We start from the raw sequence: 16,891 nt of genomic DNA on the forward strand, positions 1-16,891 counted from the left end.
TATATATATATATATATATATATATATATATATATATATATATTTGTGACAAGTGTCCAGTGTCTGTTCTTCAAATCAAACCTGATATCTAAGTGCTTGTCCCGGAGTCTAAGGCACCATTTATATATGGGGGGAAATGGTCCAGTCTAGTGCACCATTTATATATGGTGACCCCGGAGTGTCAGTGTCTGTTCTTTAAATCAAACCTGGTATCTAAGTGCTTGATATTTGATTACCAAACTTACCAATTATTCAACAATTATAGTTACCTCACAAAAGCCAGACACCTGAACCCTCATCACACATAAAAGACGACTGATTTCTCTAAAGGCAACAGTGATCCCTTTGTAAAACTTATCAATCATGAAAGAAAGCAGATTAAGTTCGTTAAACAGGTGTGAGGTAAAATCTAAGGGCATCACTCCATCAACATTATAAAAGTTCAAATATTTCCATTTATTTCATTTCTCTGGTTCGAGCTCACTTCAATTACTTGAAGGAAAACATCTCACTTACCACTCTATCTCTAATTCAAATCAAAATTACTGGTGGGTCAATGAATGAAACTCTGACATAATATTTTAAATAGAAAAATTTATTTCTAAATTCAAAGATTATACATGACATTTAACAGTCTCAGGGAAATTATTATTATTTGAAAAATTGGATTAAATCTGAATTAATCATCAGTCAAAATTAAATCAGAAATTAATTTATTAATTCATAAAAATTATTCAAGAAAGATTTAAATTGTTAAATAACAAAACTTGATTGAAAGGAAATATACTGTAAGTAAATTAATTCCCACGTATTAAACAAAATAAGGCAAATAAATCAATCATATAAAAATGTGGATACAAAAGACACAGAAATATACTCTGCAAAAGATTAAATATCAAAAATGTAAAGCAAAAATTAAGGCAATAGCAAACACACCACATATATGTATAAAAGAAAAATTCTTCAAAAGATAAAGCATAAAACATATAACACGAAAAAATATTAAAAAGTGAAAAGGTATCTTTACATATAACCACTGCAGATATTATTTTCAGTGCACTGAAACCCAAAACTATATTACAATACCTTGGTACCAAATGCTTCGTGTCTTTAACCAGGCGCCGTTACACACACACTTAATAAAATACACTGTTCAGATAACTCAGACACATTTACTAAGGAATTAAACAGTTAAAGAATATGAGTGACCATCATCTACCAAAATATCAATTACATTAAAACGGGACATTCGTAATCCCGAGAGCGAGCGAGAGAGAGAGAGAGAGAGAGAGAGAGAGAGAGAGAGAGAGAGAGAGAGACGCGGAAAACGCAGCTCCTTTCCACAACGCTTTTTGGTCTCTGAGTGTGGACCCCTTTTAGATGCAGAGGGCACAGTCTATGGGTGGAAAGAACAGGTCCCAGACGATGTTTTTATTTTAAAACCCTTTAAAATGATAATTAGAGACAAAGTGGAATTGCAGTTAACACTAATATTTATCATTACATAGTTTCGGAACAAGAGAATCTCTAGTTATTATAATAAGAATGGAAAACATCGCTTCTAATAACATTCCTGAACGACATTAGGCAACTTTTGTAATGGAATCTTCCACCCCACAATTTTTTTGATCGTGGCCCATAACGCCTTTGAACGCTAATGGAGTCATCTGAGAAGGTGATAGGAATGCATTACTTAAGCAGTTTTGAAAATTGGACTAACAAACGCGTCTCTATACAATGAACAACGACCTCAGTCTCTCTCAGCTTGACGCATACGTCGTCCTCTCAAACCATACAGCGTTTAATCACCGTAACTTTACGCTAGCCCTTTTACAGCATACGCGCATCTGAACATAAGATCACACAGTATACGACAATACACACATACACACGGGGAGATTACTGTATTATGAAAACCACAGCATAAGAATATATATAATATATGAAATTTTTTTATCACACCGTGATTTACTTACAATCATGAAGCTACAAATGTCGCTTAATATCAAATTCACGCTGCCTCGGGAATATCCCCGATGGGGAATTATCACCGAAGGGGAATTTATAAGTGATAAATGGATTGGTACTGCCGAGTCGCGATCCCTCGACAGAGATACTTAACCAGCAACTCCAGTCGATGTTCTACCACTGAGCTATATATATATGTATATATATATTATATATACATATATTGTATATATTAGTATCTGTTCTGTATTTCGCTTTCGTAACGATATTCCAGTGACGTTCATAGAACGTTATTGAACTGTAAAACATGAGCAATGAGGATGTGGTAATATCCTTCTCATATTTTGATGGTTCGTTGAAATAATGACGTCTGCACCCGTGCCCGTTCCGGTTGCACTGATGGCTGATAATGTATTTCTTTCTCGACCTGATGATCTGCATAATTTGGTATTGGTTCTGATGTTCGGTCTGAATCGGAATGTAGATGGCCCTTAAAGTTACCTTTTACAAACTCGAAATGAAAGATACCTCTACACTAGGGTGCAATGAACCTTGAACGATTATTCATCGATTAACTCTGAAGAAATGAACAAATCGCCTTCCCGTTAGATGATAGAAAAGTAAAAGTCGAACGGGAAACGACGATAACCTCTGTTCCGCTTTACAGAGGGACATTTTCCTTATTGATTAACGATATATAGGTCGGAATTTTATGACCATGCATTCTGGTGCATCGCCAGATTTGACTACACCTGGTCCCAGAGTTAAAATTTATATGCCTACAGGATTCAGGTGCGTTAATGGTGTTATGGCAGTAAAAGGGATGAAAAATACAAGTAAAGCTCAAAGTCTAAAAGAGTGCCTGTGTATATGTGCAGCACATAAACGTTTACATGTTTGGTTATTTTGGTTGTTTGTTCACCCTATTTTCGCAGTAAAGTGGTACTGTTATATCAATAATTAGTGTTTTCTTCAAGGATTGATTTATTCATGTATATGGGCACACGTGATATTTTTAATTGTTAATTTTGCACTGGGTTATCTGGTGGTTTGAGTTGAGTATTACCATTTTTTTATGGAAAATCGTGGTATAAATATAACGAAGCAAGTGTGCCTGCAGCTGCAAGTCATGTGTATTGATCACTATCAAGTCGAGACTTTTTTCATTTATACAATGAGAATGTTTTAATAAACTACACTCCAAGTTGTTCTCTAGATTATATATGCAGCGTTTAGAGATCATTTGTGCTTTTGCTTTTCATTTTGCCACTTTTATTATAATTTACTTAAAGTATCGTCGTACGTCTTACTGGTCAACCAATTCTCCATGCATTCTGACCTAATAAAACCTTTTCTTCAACGTTCCTCGCAAAGCATTTTTTGTTTATATATTTTAATGTACATTTTCATGTCATTCACGCTTCTTTCTGAAATACTCCGAAATTCACTCGCTTGTCATTCACTCCAGGCACTCCCAGTACACCCATTCCATCTCTGTGTTAACTACCATTACCTACAGTTCACCCAACTCGATCCTCTCTTTATGCCCTAAAAACTTCCGAAGCAAAGATTAGCGCTTCCAAGAGGATTTTGCTTTTGTCGTATCTGTTCTGCATTCCTGCGCCATTATTTTTGTTTCCTCTCCCGATACTCAGTTTTAGGGACAAAATCGTGAATTGGCTTCTAATGTACTCTTCTAAGAGTCTTCGCAATCATCCCAATACCATAGGGTTTGGTACACACACACACACACACACACCCAGTGACCAAATGTACCTCCAGGCATTCCTCTTCTCGGCATAACATCCATTAACTGGTTCCTTTCCCGATTTTGTGCTAACTTAGAAAACTCATTATTTAACAGAAAAATAGTTATTTAACATTGTCTTCCTCACTTTTTGCTCTTGCCAAAGTACGCTTTAAAATATATATATATTTTTTGGGGGGAACCTTAAAATTCCAACAGTCAGACTCTTTCCAAACAAATGTTCACAAAACGCCATTTTATCTTGCTTTCGGTACGTCGTACCTCTCATATCCAAATACTACGTTTTTAGTGGAGTAGCTTAATGTGATTTTTGGCCAGAATCGCTCGTGGATGATATAAGCATGAAATTTGGTATGAAGATACTTTGTACGTCACTTTTTGAGAAAAAAGTGCTGGCTATCAAAAATTCCAATATGGCCGCCAGCACACCAAAAGCAGCCATAAACCATAAAAACGCCGATCTCCGTTTGCATATGGTAGTTGGATACCTTGATAAATGGTGAACTGAAACGGGTGAAATTTAGTATATAAAAATTTCATAAGGGACCTCCTCTCGGCGATTTTCTCCTTCGGGGCCTCTAAATCCACTGACATCTTACATTGGGAGCCACTCGGTTCTCACGAACTGATTTCTCCAAAACTTTCTCCAGTTCAGTTTTGTCACTTGATGGGTATATCTGATAATTTTTGTCGAATTCTGTTCTCCAGCTCTTGAAGCATCATGCTATCTCGCACAAACGCACCCTTTAACAAGGAGACAAGGATTTTAGGTGAATTTACTGAAGAGCTAATGTTTTTTGGCGGTGTTCACAAGAGAGAGATAGATTTTCGTCTGTTTGCCTGAGAAACAAGGTTTTAGAAGTGTTTACCAAAGAGAGAGAGATTTTTGGCGATATTTACCAGACAGATAAAGAATTTCCACTATTTGCCAGAGATAGTGATTTCCAGCAGTATTTAGCAAAGAGAGAAAAATGTTTGCAAGTTTTCCCAAAAAGTTAAAGGTTTCCGGCATTGTTCAGTTTCCAGCACTTGACAGCAAGGCCTAGACCTCAATCATTCAGTAAATAGAGAACTATTTTCAGAGTTTTACCAAAGAGATGAAGATTTTCAGCAGTATTTAGCGAAGAGATAACGATTTTTGGTGACGTGTACGAAACAGATGAGGTTTATAGCTGTGTTTGCCAAAGAGATGAAGATTTTTCAGGCAGTGTAGCAGAGAGAGAAATATTTTGGCGACTGTACCAGAAATGAAGTTTTCAGCTGTTTACTAAAGAGATGAAGATTTTCGGGCGGTATTTAGCAAAGAGATAAAGATTTTTGGCAATATGTACCAAAGAGATCAGGTTTTCATCTGTTTATCAGAGATGAAGATTTTCGGGCGATATTTATGTTTATTTTTGAAAGCTTAAGCACGATATATTTGAGTGGAATTGTATCGCGAGTCGAATCTTGAGGAGATAATGTTTCTGTGTAATTAGAAAATGAAGAAATAAAACGGGACCATTACTTTGGACTTAGATGGCAATTAAAACTTGCAGTTGTGAGCATTAATAACAGCAAGGAAATATGTATCCTATTCAAATATCAGGGGACAAGACTCGTAAGGTAACTCTTATTTTCGAATGCAATCGACGCAGTCACTCACTTAGCGTGTGCCTGGAGCACGTAAATAGCATTCGGTGTCATACCAGGCTTTCAAGGCGTTATTTATAACAAGGCAGCTGAAATCAATATTGCTGAACCTGAAGTAAAGACATTTTTGCCGATATTCACATGCAGAGAAGGTAGTTGCTCGTTCCGTTCTGATCACGAGCCCCATTGATTAATCGTAGCAGTATTAAATAGGAATACAGTCTTGTATGTATTTACCCATTAGCTCAGTGAGTCAATATTTTTGTCAGAGCAGTTCGTTTTTTGTAACTGCTTGTATGGAAATCCTTAAATTATCCGTAAAATGAATGTCTACGCATCTTTGCATGTTTGCATGCAATTATCTCAGTTCTACTTTTTTAAAGTTCAGTACGTATTGAGCGCATGTGAAACGCCCTGGGTTGATGGAACGTTAAGCTTCCACTGTAGTATCTAAACGTACATATAGTTGGTTAGCTCAAGAGACGTTCATATGAAATGTTAGCATACTAAATGTGGCAGTTGTTGTGACGCACGCGCACGCTTTATACCCATTATATATATATATATATATATATATATATATATATATATATATATATATATATATATATAATATAATATATATATATTTATAATTAGTATATTTCCCATTAGTGTGGGAACTTCCTGAGGTTAAATACCTTACGTTTCCCAGCAGTTCTTTTCGTGTGAAGTTGCTAACTCGATACTCGTGTTCATTCTAGTTGCGATATACCACAGTTGACCTATCACCATGTACATAATTCACGGGTTAGGAATTGAAATCTGGTCTCTCGCTGTGTGACACGATGTAATGTTCAGTTACGCATAGGACGTTTTTTATTGTCGTGTACAGTAAAGATTTACAAGATTAAGCTATTGCCCATGTCTAGCTTAGCTAGGTATCATCAGGTTTTCCGTGGATAGTAGATTAGACCTTATGAAGCTTGGAATGTGTGTGTATGTGTGAATAATAAATAACAGTAGGTATTTTATGAATACTGAGAGATTTATACATTATACTAATACCCTAACATTGTTGTAAAATGTTATTTTAATTTCAAACTGATGGTTCCATTTTTGTTGAGGTGAAGAGAGCAGAACTAAAAGGAATTTCGCTACATACTGCATGGTATAAATCGGGTGCTAATGTGAATGGTTTGGATCCTGTCATGATTTTAATGGTGGGTTCCACGGAATGCTTCTTGGATATGCAAACATTTGCATAGTTCACCTTTTTTCTTCAAGAAGTTGTTAGTGGTTCTGTACACTTTTAATGTACACTAAAATACAGTTGTTCATGACTTGGACACATTTTGGCAACTTGCACTTTGCCATGTGTAGTGGCTCATATTTTGGAAATTTAATGCCGTTTTAAATAGAACCGGTAGATTGCACCGCCGACAAATGAAAAGGTCTTTGAATTGCTGGTTCATTCCTACTATAAAGTCCTAAGAAATAATTCCTTAATATCCAAGTATGCACTCTCTGACCGCTGATATAAAGTATTTGTTGGTGGGAAATAGCATCTTTTAAGAAAATACTAACACTTGGTGATCGGTGAAGTGCCACAAAGAAAGAGATTTTGCAGCAGACGTACGAAGTGCGTACATTTAATCAGGAATCCAGTGTCTCCTAACTAGCATTTTCACACTCATTCTTCCAGAGACGAGCCAGGACACTTCTCCTTATGCAGGTGTTGAAGGCAGAGGGAAATAATTAATTGATTGATCTTGAGCGTTGCTTGCACGGGAAAAAACACATGCAGGGTATTCAGATAAGAGTATCAAGGAAAAAGTGCAACATCTTACTTCAAACATAGACTTATAAGACCAAAATCATCTTGGGAGAATAGTGCGTTGATCCAGGTATTTGGCCAAAAGATAGAGATGGAGCTACCTGTAGGAGTTATCAGGAACCTTGTAGCACGGTGCAAGCGCTGTAAGTATTAGCAGTGACGACATCTTGTTACTGGTTTTAATGCTTATGTCGACTTTGGAAAAATATTGAATGCGTTACACTTAGAGATTTGAACATTTCCATGGGCCCAAGACTAACGAGCTATACACCTCAGGTGACTGGTCAGTCTCTCTCTCTCTCTCTCTCTCTCTCTCTCTCTCTCTCTCTCTCTCTCTCTCTCTCCATGATAGACTTATTCAGTGAACAGGATGTTATAACTGACTGAACATTCAGTGAATAGGATGTTTAGTGACTGGAAACAAGCACAAGGTAAATATCTTATGAAATATACCTTTGTACTTGTGCAGTACAACCAAGCATGAAAAGATGTAGTGATATATTTTTCCAGGATAACTAGGCTAGAAATATTTTCCTACAGAAAGCGATATATGGATATAGATTTCCAGTATCCAGAGAAACATGGAGTTCAAGAAGTCAAATTTGTGACATTTCAGTGGGTCATTTGTTCTTGAATGGTCACGTCCTGAATAAAATACGATTTACAGTGTCCGTACGCACTTTTATTGGGTTTTTATCAACGTTTTACAAGGTCAGCGTTTTTCTGTTCGGTAGTACTTAAAACAAACACACACACACACACACACACACACACACACACACACACGAGTGAAAGGGTGAGAGTGAAATATACAAGGAATATAAGGGAGGGAGAGGGGTACTCACTCAGTGCTCTTCAAGCTCTCTTCCTCTTCATTATGATTCAAGGTATCCTGGCGATAAAGGACCAGCCGCCACCAACCACTCTCGTGATCTCCTTGATCCTAAGTTACCCTAGAGTCCTTTAGGGTCAAGTGTTTTGATCCCCTATGGAGGAGATGGAACAGTATAATTCTCTCTCTCTCTCTCTCTCTCTCTCTCTCTCTCTCTCTCTCTCTCTCTCTCTCTCTTTTCCAGTGTGAACGTTCTTGACAACATCCCCTCGTAGACGTGGCATTCCCTTATGAAATTTCCATTTAATTATTTTCATTTCCCTATTGTTTGTTTATAGACTTGGATAGGTAGTACAGACACTCAGACACACACACTTTATATATATATATATATATATATATATATATATATATATATATATATATATATATATATATATATATATATATATATATATATATATATATATATATATATATATATGCGTGTATGTGTGTGTGTGTATAACATACAAAAATATATTGGCTGGATCCTTTAAGCCGCTGCCAACCCTGGATTAAACCCAAAGGCACAGTTTCGAATCGTGGCCAGAATGGCACCTTACAAAAACATAAATTTCCCTTGGCTGTAATTTATTCCCAAGGCGTAGGGAATTCGACAGTAATGGGTTTATATTTATGGCTATTATATTTAAGTATATATATATAATATATATATATATATATATATATATATATATATATATATATATATATATATATATATATGTGTGTGTGTGTGTGTGTGTGTGTGTGTGTGTTGTGTGTGTGTGTGTGTTTGTGTACACTTCAGTGTGTTCATCATTAGAACATTAAAAGAAATTAAACATTCAGTGGAAGAATACTCATATGAAGTGCTGTGGTAGGACCAAAGAGATAATGGCATAGTAGTATACAAGAGGACGAAAAGGTAGTCAGTGTCAAGGCGCTTTGAGAGGAGGGGGATACAGTAAATAAAAAAAGTCAGGGGTAAATTAAGCTTGTACTTCCGAGCTCAAGAGTGATAGAGTATCGTGGAAGTGAATCAAGAGATAGATTGTTATCGAAAAAATCGTCTAAGAATTAAAGATGTTTGGGGTGGCTGTTGTTGGTAGGTGGGAGTGTTGACTGGTGTAAGGGTAGAAGAACTGCAGAGAATAGTGAAAAGTTTGACAGTATTTGTAAGAGGAGAAAATTGAAAGTTAATATAAGCAGAGACTATTCAAAAAGTCAGTGTGTTTATAGGTGAAAAGTGAACGTAATCGAGAGCAAAGTTATGAGGTCTACTTGGAAGAGGTGATGGAAGGAATGTTAGTATGGATGGTGGAAGAATGGAAGTGGTGGATTGTAAATATAAAGGATAATGGTATATGAGAGCATAAGTGAACAACAGAAAAGGTGAAGCAAGAAAGTCAGCACGGCAAATGCAAAAGATTTTAAGAAAAGAGGAGTGTCTGGACCTAAAGTTGAAGTTCAAAGGCATTGTGAACAAGCCAGTGTATATTAAAGTCAAGTTAAAAAGAAAAAAAAGTTAATGTTTTTCGAGGTTTGGCGCTAGGTAACGTAGGTATGGAACTGGCACAGTGTTTCAATGTCTAGTTTTTGTGAGTGGCATGATGTTAGAGTAGCATGAAAGCTGGTGTCACGAAACTACTAGCGTGAATAGTATTTTAATGGTCAGGGGATTTACAAGTCCCCGTTCCCCCCACACTGCCTCATATTCTGTACGCCCTGAGTGGACTTGTCTAGAACAGTCATTACTGCAACTCATGACATTCTAAGGTTGATATTTGCCATTGCATGATTGTGCCTCACTCGTCTTTACATTTACTTGTCCATTCTATTAGATGTGCGTTTAGTTTCTTGGAATTCGCTTTTTGTTCATGAGGTATCCGTCGCTCAATTTTTATTGTCATACTTGTAAGCTATTGGCTGAAGTCTTCGAGTAACTTTCGGTTAAATTTTTTTTGTGGGAAACTGTGCTGCGAAACCTAATAAAGTTTTTTGTGTGTCTCATTTAAAAATGAACTTAAGGTCGATTTAAATTTCTTGTTTTGGGTCTTAACTAAACTTGACTGATTGGGTTTGCTGTTTCTCTGCAGTGTCAGCCTTTTATTAAAAATAGAAAATGAGGTGTCATCGCAGCAGGCAGCTCCATTCTCAGTATCTCCAAAAGTCCCCCCCCCTTTTTTTTTTACAGCAGGTTGTAGTAAAAATATGCATGTGTTATTTTCGTCAGGCTCATTATTTTCATGTTTCACTTTTATGTCAAAGCAGTCAGCAGATAGTTTATCAAGGCTTTTGTTTTCACTCTCATGAGGGTTATTTTCTTTCTTTGTAATAAATCATTAATATATCAAAGTTCTTCAGTATTTGTACTCGCAGTTTGTATCCTGTATCCTTTCGACTGCAATGCCTTAACTTTTTTTTACTTCCATTACATCAGTTCCTTAACTGAAATACTAAGTATTGTATTCTTACCGTTTTTACCTTTTCCTCCTTGATTTTCTACTTCCTGTCTTCGTTTTATAGTTCACATGTTTCGTTAAGCCTTTGTTAGGCATCTTTTAAGCCTCGCATCTATTTTAATAATGACTCTATTCGGTATATTTAGAATTTACGCGTTCAGTTGAGCTAATACGGCCTGTTCAATTTACACTTACGTTTGGCCCTTGTCTTATATACTGCGTTTGGCCCTTGTCTTATATACTGTTAAGAATAATTACATAGTATTTTGTGTTATTTCGGTTAATCAAACCCTGGTTCGTGGTTTACAAAACTGATACCTAATTAGAAGTATCTCTAAAATTGTATACTAATTTTATTACTGTATTCAGTCCACAAGTAAGACGGTTTTTTCTTGCTCTGTTTTACTGCCCAGTGATATTGTATTTTTATTAAAGAATACCAATTTGTTTATTTTTCATTTTATTAGATAGTTTTGTCTTTTTTTTGTTTTTTCTTTTACAAAGAAAAGTACAGAATTGTACAATCGAATTTCATATGTTATTCATACGAAATGCTGAGCAGCATATAGGTATGAAATTTTATCCAGCAATCCTCGTACAAGTAAAAGACATACAAAAAGTAATTTGACTACCTGCGCTCTTGCTTTTGTTATGGCAAAGCTTTTGACCTCTGTAACCAAGTGTAATTAAGATTGATAATTTCCTTTTAAAAAAAGCTGTTGCCAAAAGCGAGTAGCCTTCGTCAACAGTCCTGTATTTTACCTCTTGCTGTTGCTTTTCTGAGAGATCTCATCATGTTGCACTCTGCTTCACATGCATCTATACACGTGTAAACGTTTGACAGAACAGAACGAATTCTGACTGCATTGCGGAAGACAGGCCTTAAACTCGCGTAGAAGACCCACATTCCCTAGGTGACTAAGGTATTGTTGCATATTTTAGTATTGTTGAAGAACTGGAATGAATGAGTGCAAAAGAAGCGTTGAAAGTTTGGTATTGAACCATTTTATATAGTAGTGTATTACAGGTTATTACAAAAAATGATTGGTGTAAGCATTTGAAGTGGGTGATGAAGAATTTGGCGGAGTGATGTGATGAGAACTCAAGTGTTAATAAATATTAAATGGTGTTGGTGCTGATGCAGTTTATTGACTGGTAAACTTTAAAAACAGCGGTCGTGCACCGTTCCTGATCATTCTATATTATCACCGCTACTGTCGTCGTCTACATCATCATGATTGTGACAGTGTCCTTCCCTCAAAGTGTGTCTGCAGGTTCGGTTTCTGCCAATGGTCCTTCAGGTGAGTTTTAGAGCAACAGAGCAAACCATTTTACGTTGCTGGTGGAAACCGTGTGGCTTTTGTGTAGCTTAGCCCATGGTGAACCGCAACATTGGCTAGTATAAGAGTTGTCCTGTAGCGCTGCAGATGAAAGTTTCAGCTTTTTAAAAAACGTTATTGCACTTTCCCCCTGATTTTTATTCGTGCTGGTTTCTAATCTTGTTTTTAATGGCTAGGGCATAGACTATTTTGAGCATGTACTACATACGACGTGTGTTTTTGTACAATGACTGCCTCTGCAAGTCTTTGGGAAGCTGCCAGTTGGCGGCATGTAAGTAACAAGGTTACTGTGTTAAGATTAGCTACCATGGCACGCGCATCTCTTCTCGTTTTTTTAGTAACTCGTGTCATTTGCATCATATATTTCAGTAATAGGAACTTCTCAGATGGATTAGCCCAATACATGATCCTATTTCAAAAGATTGTTCAACCTTTTTTCGCATGTCTATTTTAGGGTAAGACTACCCTCCCCCCACCTCTCTCTCTCTCTCTCTCTCTCTCTCTCTCTCTCTCTCTCTCTCTCTCTCTCTCTCTCTCTCTCTCTCACTGCCGTAATACTCTAAACCCTTTCCAATAGCAACTTACAACGTTAATCTACTTACAACATTCTCTTTGTATCGCAGATTTGCTTTGAAAGAATATCTTATAATTGAGCATTAAGTCTAAAGCATTAAGTTTGACATTAGTTTTTACCAGAAGTCATATTCATATTTGCATAGCATATGCGATATGAAAAGATTCTGCATACAATACGTTTGATAATGAAATTTTTTTTATAAATAAATATGTATGTAATACATTATATATATATATATATATATATATATATATATATATATATATATATATATATATATATATATTTGTTTGTTTGTTTTTGTTTGCCCACTATAGAAATCCAAACCGCTTGGCAGACCCAGACAAAATTTTGCACACGGCCTCTGTCACTCCAGAAAGGTTGTTAACTCAAAATCAAACCCCTACCCCGTGACAGACATACAAACATACAAAACTAATGAAATTTTCGTTTTTACATCACCTTTTCCTTCAGTGTTACTGGGTTAATTCTCATTTTTCTCCTGACGCTCCACCTTTCATTCCATGCCCTGTCAGATGTATGGTTAACCTATAAAAATAAATCCAAATCCTTTATAACATAAATTTTTTATCAGAATTTATGTGAATTTTAATCATAATTTATGGTAATTATTAATATAAGTGGTAAACATATACCTCACTGCTTGGTTGTATTGCTAAATTAAATATTTTTGGCTTCATTACAAAACTTATTTCACAGCTATAAAGCAATGAACCCAAACCAGCAGGTCCAAAGATTTTCTCCATAACGCACACACATGCCAGTTGTCTTCCTCATTCGCGCATGCGTAGTAGCTGCTAGCTCAACACGACATGCAAGATGTATGATGACAGTATATCCTTTTTCTTTATTAGTTCAAACGCGAATTTTCTCGATTCAATCGTTTCTTCTTCATTTTTCCCTTTGGAATTCATTATAGCGACTACTTAATAGTGGCATGATGATGTATATTGTTATAAATTTGGTTTAAATGAGGTTTATGGTGTGTTTCACTACATACCTAAGCCAGTAGGTCCGTCTGTTGTTGCATGAGAGACAGACCTTCCCTCCCATATACAGACTCACGTGAGTGTGAATTGTAGAAATACAATATTTTTTATTTACTGTCTTTGTTCAGTGGAGATACTTTTCAATCTCTTCTGATAGAGGAACGTAACTTCCCCTCCTCTTCCCTCCCCCCTCTATCTTCCCCTCACCCTCCCCTTCCCCTCCCTATTCAGCTTCCCTCTTCCCTTCTTTTTCCCTCTCCCTTCCCCTCCCCTTCACCCTGCCCCCTCCCCTTCTCCCTTCCATCCCCTCCCCTCCCCTTTCCCTTCCCCTTCCCTTCCTCCCCTACCTGTAGACTGTCATTCAGAGTTTTCCCAGGCAGTGCTGGGTTGGTCAGCTAATATATACTATATAATATATATATATATATATATATATATATATATATATATATATATATATATATATATATATATATATATATATATACTTACTAACAGGACCTCATTAAAACTGGGTAGTATCCAGCAGAAATATTTAGACAGGAAAATTTCCAAGCTTTCTGGAACTAAAAGTCCTCAATGTCAAGTGTCCATAGAATGACCGGGCACGTAGTCCAGCTGTATTTGTATGTGTGTGGGGGAGTGGATTAAAGCCCTTGTTTTTTTTTAATTCTGTGTGCTGGCTTCTTTGGTCCTGTGATTATCCTCCTCCTCCTTTGTGGCCCCTCCCCCGTGTCCTTGGCCTTTCTCTGCCTGCGGCTTTCAGGTGTGCATTGTCCATGTGGTCTCTTGTATTTTTGAGTTCTTTCTATAGAGTATACAGTTTTTCTTGATAGGCTGTCTTCACATCTGTTTCCAGTATTGCCTGCCATTACATTGTTTATGCATGTAATGAAGGCATTCTCTACAATAAGTCTGGCTGTTTTGTTAGTGTTCCTGTACAAAAATTTCATCTTCTCCCAGTCTGTTTTGTGGCATTTTTCCCGACTGCAGTGCATGGCAACTGCCGACATCAGATTGTAGTGCCTTACGTTTTGTATAATGTTGTTTTCCTCGTTTTTTTGCAGGATTTGCCGCTTTCGCTAAAGTAGCGCTCTGCAGTTTTGACACACTGCCATACATATCCCCCCCCTCTTACCTCTTCTCCCACTACCGACTTTTTGTTTCTAACTATTTTATTCCTAATGGTGTTTTTGTAACTGCCTTTCAATTTGAAATTAACTTCCTGTTGATGGTTGTAATAGTGTTGTTGTCCGGGACTGTATTTTCTTCCCTTTCAAATGTTCCTTTTCTATCCCTTCCCTTTCCCCAAAATAGTTTTTTTCTTGTCTTAATGTGTGCCCATTCCCACCAGTACTTAGGGTATCCTAATCTCCTAAAACTCTCCCTCTGGTATTCCAGCTCTTCAACTAAGAATCCGGGACTGCAAATTCCATAAGTCCATATTGCCAACCCTGTCATTACTCCCATTTTAATTTGTTTCATATGGCTGGAGAACATATGTATGTATGAATTGGTGTGTGTCTTCTTTCCGTATACCTTAAATTCAGTGTTCTTACATTCCAGTTTCCTATTTTCCGTTTGTTCTTAGTATTTATAAACTGGGATATTAATTTTCCCCTCATATATCTGGAACTAGGGGCAGTTTCTAAGTACTGTATTGCCTGTCTGTGTATGTGGCAGAATCCATTTAGGATTCATTGGCTAAATGCAATAAAAGACAGCCATTTCTGTTTAGTGAGCATTTGTAGCTGACTAAGGACACTAGGTCCCCTGCCATTGCCTGTAGATTTATAACTAAGTTCGTCTATTGGGAATCAATGGTTTTAGCCTAAGATCAAAGCACTCAGCACTTAACACTGATCATCATCCTGCTGCTAATGATTTGTGCAGCTTCCAACTGCAGGTCTGGTGTCAGCCTAAAGAGATATCGACCAACAAGGCAGAAGGCGCTCATACCCTGAGCTCTTGGCCCAAAGCAAGGTACTACCATTTGGGATAGCTTGACTAGGGATCACTAAGCGACAGGGACACAACTCCCAGGTACAGGTATATATATACCCCAGTTACATATATATATATATATATATATATATATATATATATATATATATATATATATATATATATATACAGAACACACAGCACATTTCACAGAAAGAAATTTCAGACTCACATCAGGAATGAACCTCGGCCTCCCGGTTGACAGGCCAAAGCGGTACAGACTGAACTACAAAGGTCATAAAATAAGTTGGAACCTAAATACTCCGTACCTGAGGTTTTCCCAGGCAGGTTTCTGAAGCCTAACATACCAGCGAATTTTACCTGACCATCATATATATATATATATATATATATATATATATATATATATATATATATATATATATATATATATATATATATTATATATATATATATATATATATATATATATATATATATATATATATATATATATATATATATATATGTATGTATATATTTTTTCCACGAGGAAAGTGAAACAAAGAAAATTTCTGGTTTCATTTTATACTTTTTAAGTTTCTTCATATTTATCTTTTTCTTTAAAAATTATATTAGTCGGAGTACTGTTTTTACTTAGCAGACATAGGACCAGCTGGCATTTCGCCATTTTCCATTTAAATGATTTTTAAGAGATAATGCACGGCAAGATCATGTCCAAGATTTGGTCTATAATTTAAAATTTTTAGCTTCTCATAACGTAACATTAGTATTATAAGAATTATAGATGTAGCACATATCTGATCTTATGATACGAGGTAGTGGGTAAAATGTTCATAAATCTCACTACGGTCCATCTCGAATATTAGTTTTTTTATGTTGATTTATTGGGAGTCGTAGTCATCGGATAATGCTCCGTAGTCTCAGCGAATAGTCGTAAAAAGAGCAGCTGTCCCCTACCACGATACACACACACACACACACACACACACACACTCGAACCCAGGTACTTTTCATGATTTGCCAGTTGAAATGAGTATTCAAAACTTTGTCGTCCGAGAGTCATTATTAACGAGTTTTGGATTCCGTTAATGTAATGAATGAGGTGGAGACTAATGCACCTTTTTATATTCTGTATGTAGGATTTTTCATTTTACAGAAAGTATATTATTAAATGCAGTTGTTAATAAATGCAATTGTTAATAATGAATTGGAAGTGATTTTTGTGGATTTAGATGACTTCATTTACTGGAACCAGAAGAGATAAACTAAGTTCCTCCTTGACTGATTCTTATGTGTGTTTCATAGAAAATTATGGTGTGAAAGATTATGTATTGAATGAAATCTATAAACAATACACATGGAGGACTCAACGGAGCAGCTTAAAAATACCATAATACCATGTAGTGAATGTAGAATTCTCCGAAAAGTTTTTCACAGGAAGTAACTTTGCAACCTGGGTGAATAATTCAGCAGATGGGACGGAAATATTAGTGT

At 36.3% G+C, this 16,891-nt stretch overlaps 1 protein-coding gene across 25 annotated transcripts in view; it reads left to right on the forward strand.

The window, feature by feature from the left end:
- Positions 1 to 16,891, forward strand: part of Orp8 (Oxysterol-binding protein-related protein 8) — a 420,271-nt gene that overhangs the window by 287,916 nt on the left and 115,464 nt on the right. Inside the window, exon 2 of one of the 25 annotated variants that reach the window (XM_067111138.1) lies at positions 11,530 to 11,803. The exons of 23 other annotated variants lie outside the window; for them this stretch is intronic. In XM_067111138.1, the coding sequence (XP_066967239.1) occupies positions 11,737 to 11,803 (67 nt within the window). In that variant the 5' untranslated portion in view covers positions 11,530 to 11,736. Of the gene's footprint in view, positions 1 to 11,529; positions 11,804 to 16,891 lie in introns of those variants that run through there. One more of the 25 variants, XM_067111136.1, reaches the window with a different exon arrangement.

The sequence above is a fragment of the Macrobrachium rosenbergii genome, chromosome 11 (genome assembly GCF_040412425.1).
Source record: "Macrobrachium rosenbergii isolate ZJJX-2024 chromosome 11, ASM4041242v1, whole genome shotgun sequence".
Lineage (NCBI taxonomy): Eukaryota > Metazoa > Arthropoda > Malacostraca > Decapoda > Palaemonidae > Macrobrachium > Macrobrachium rosenbergii.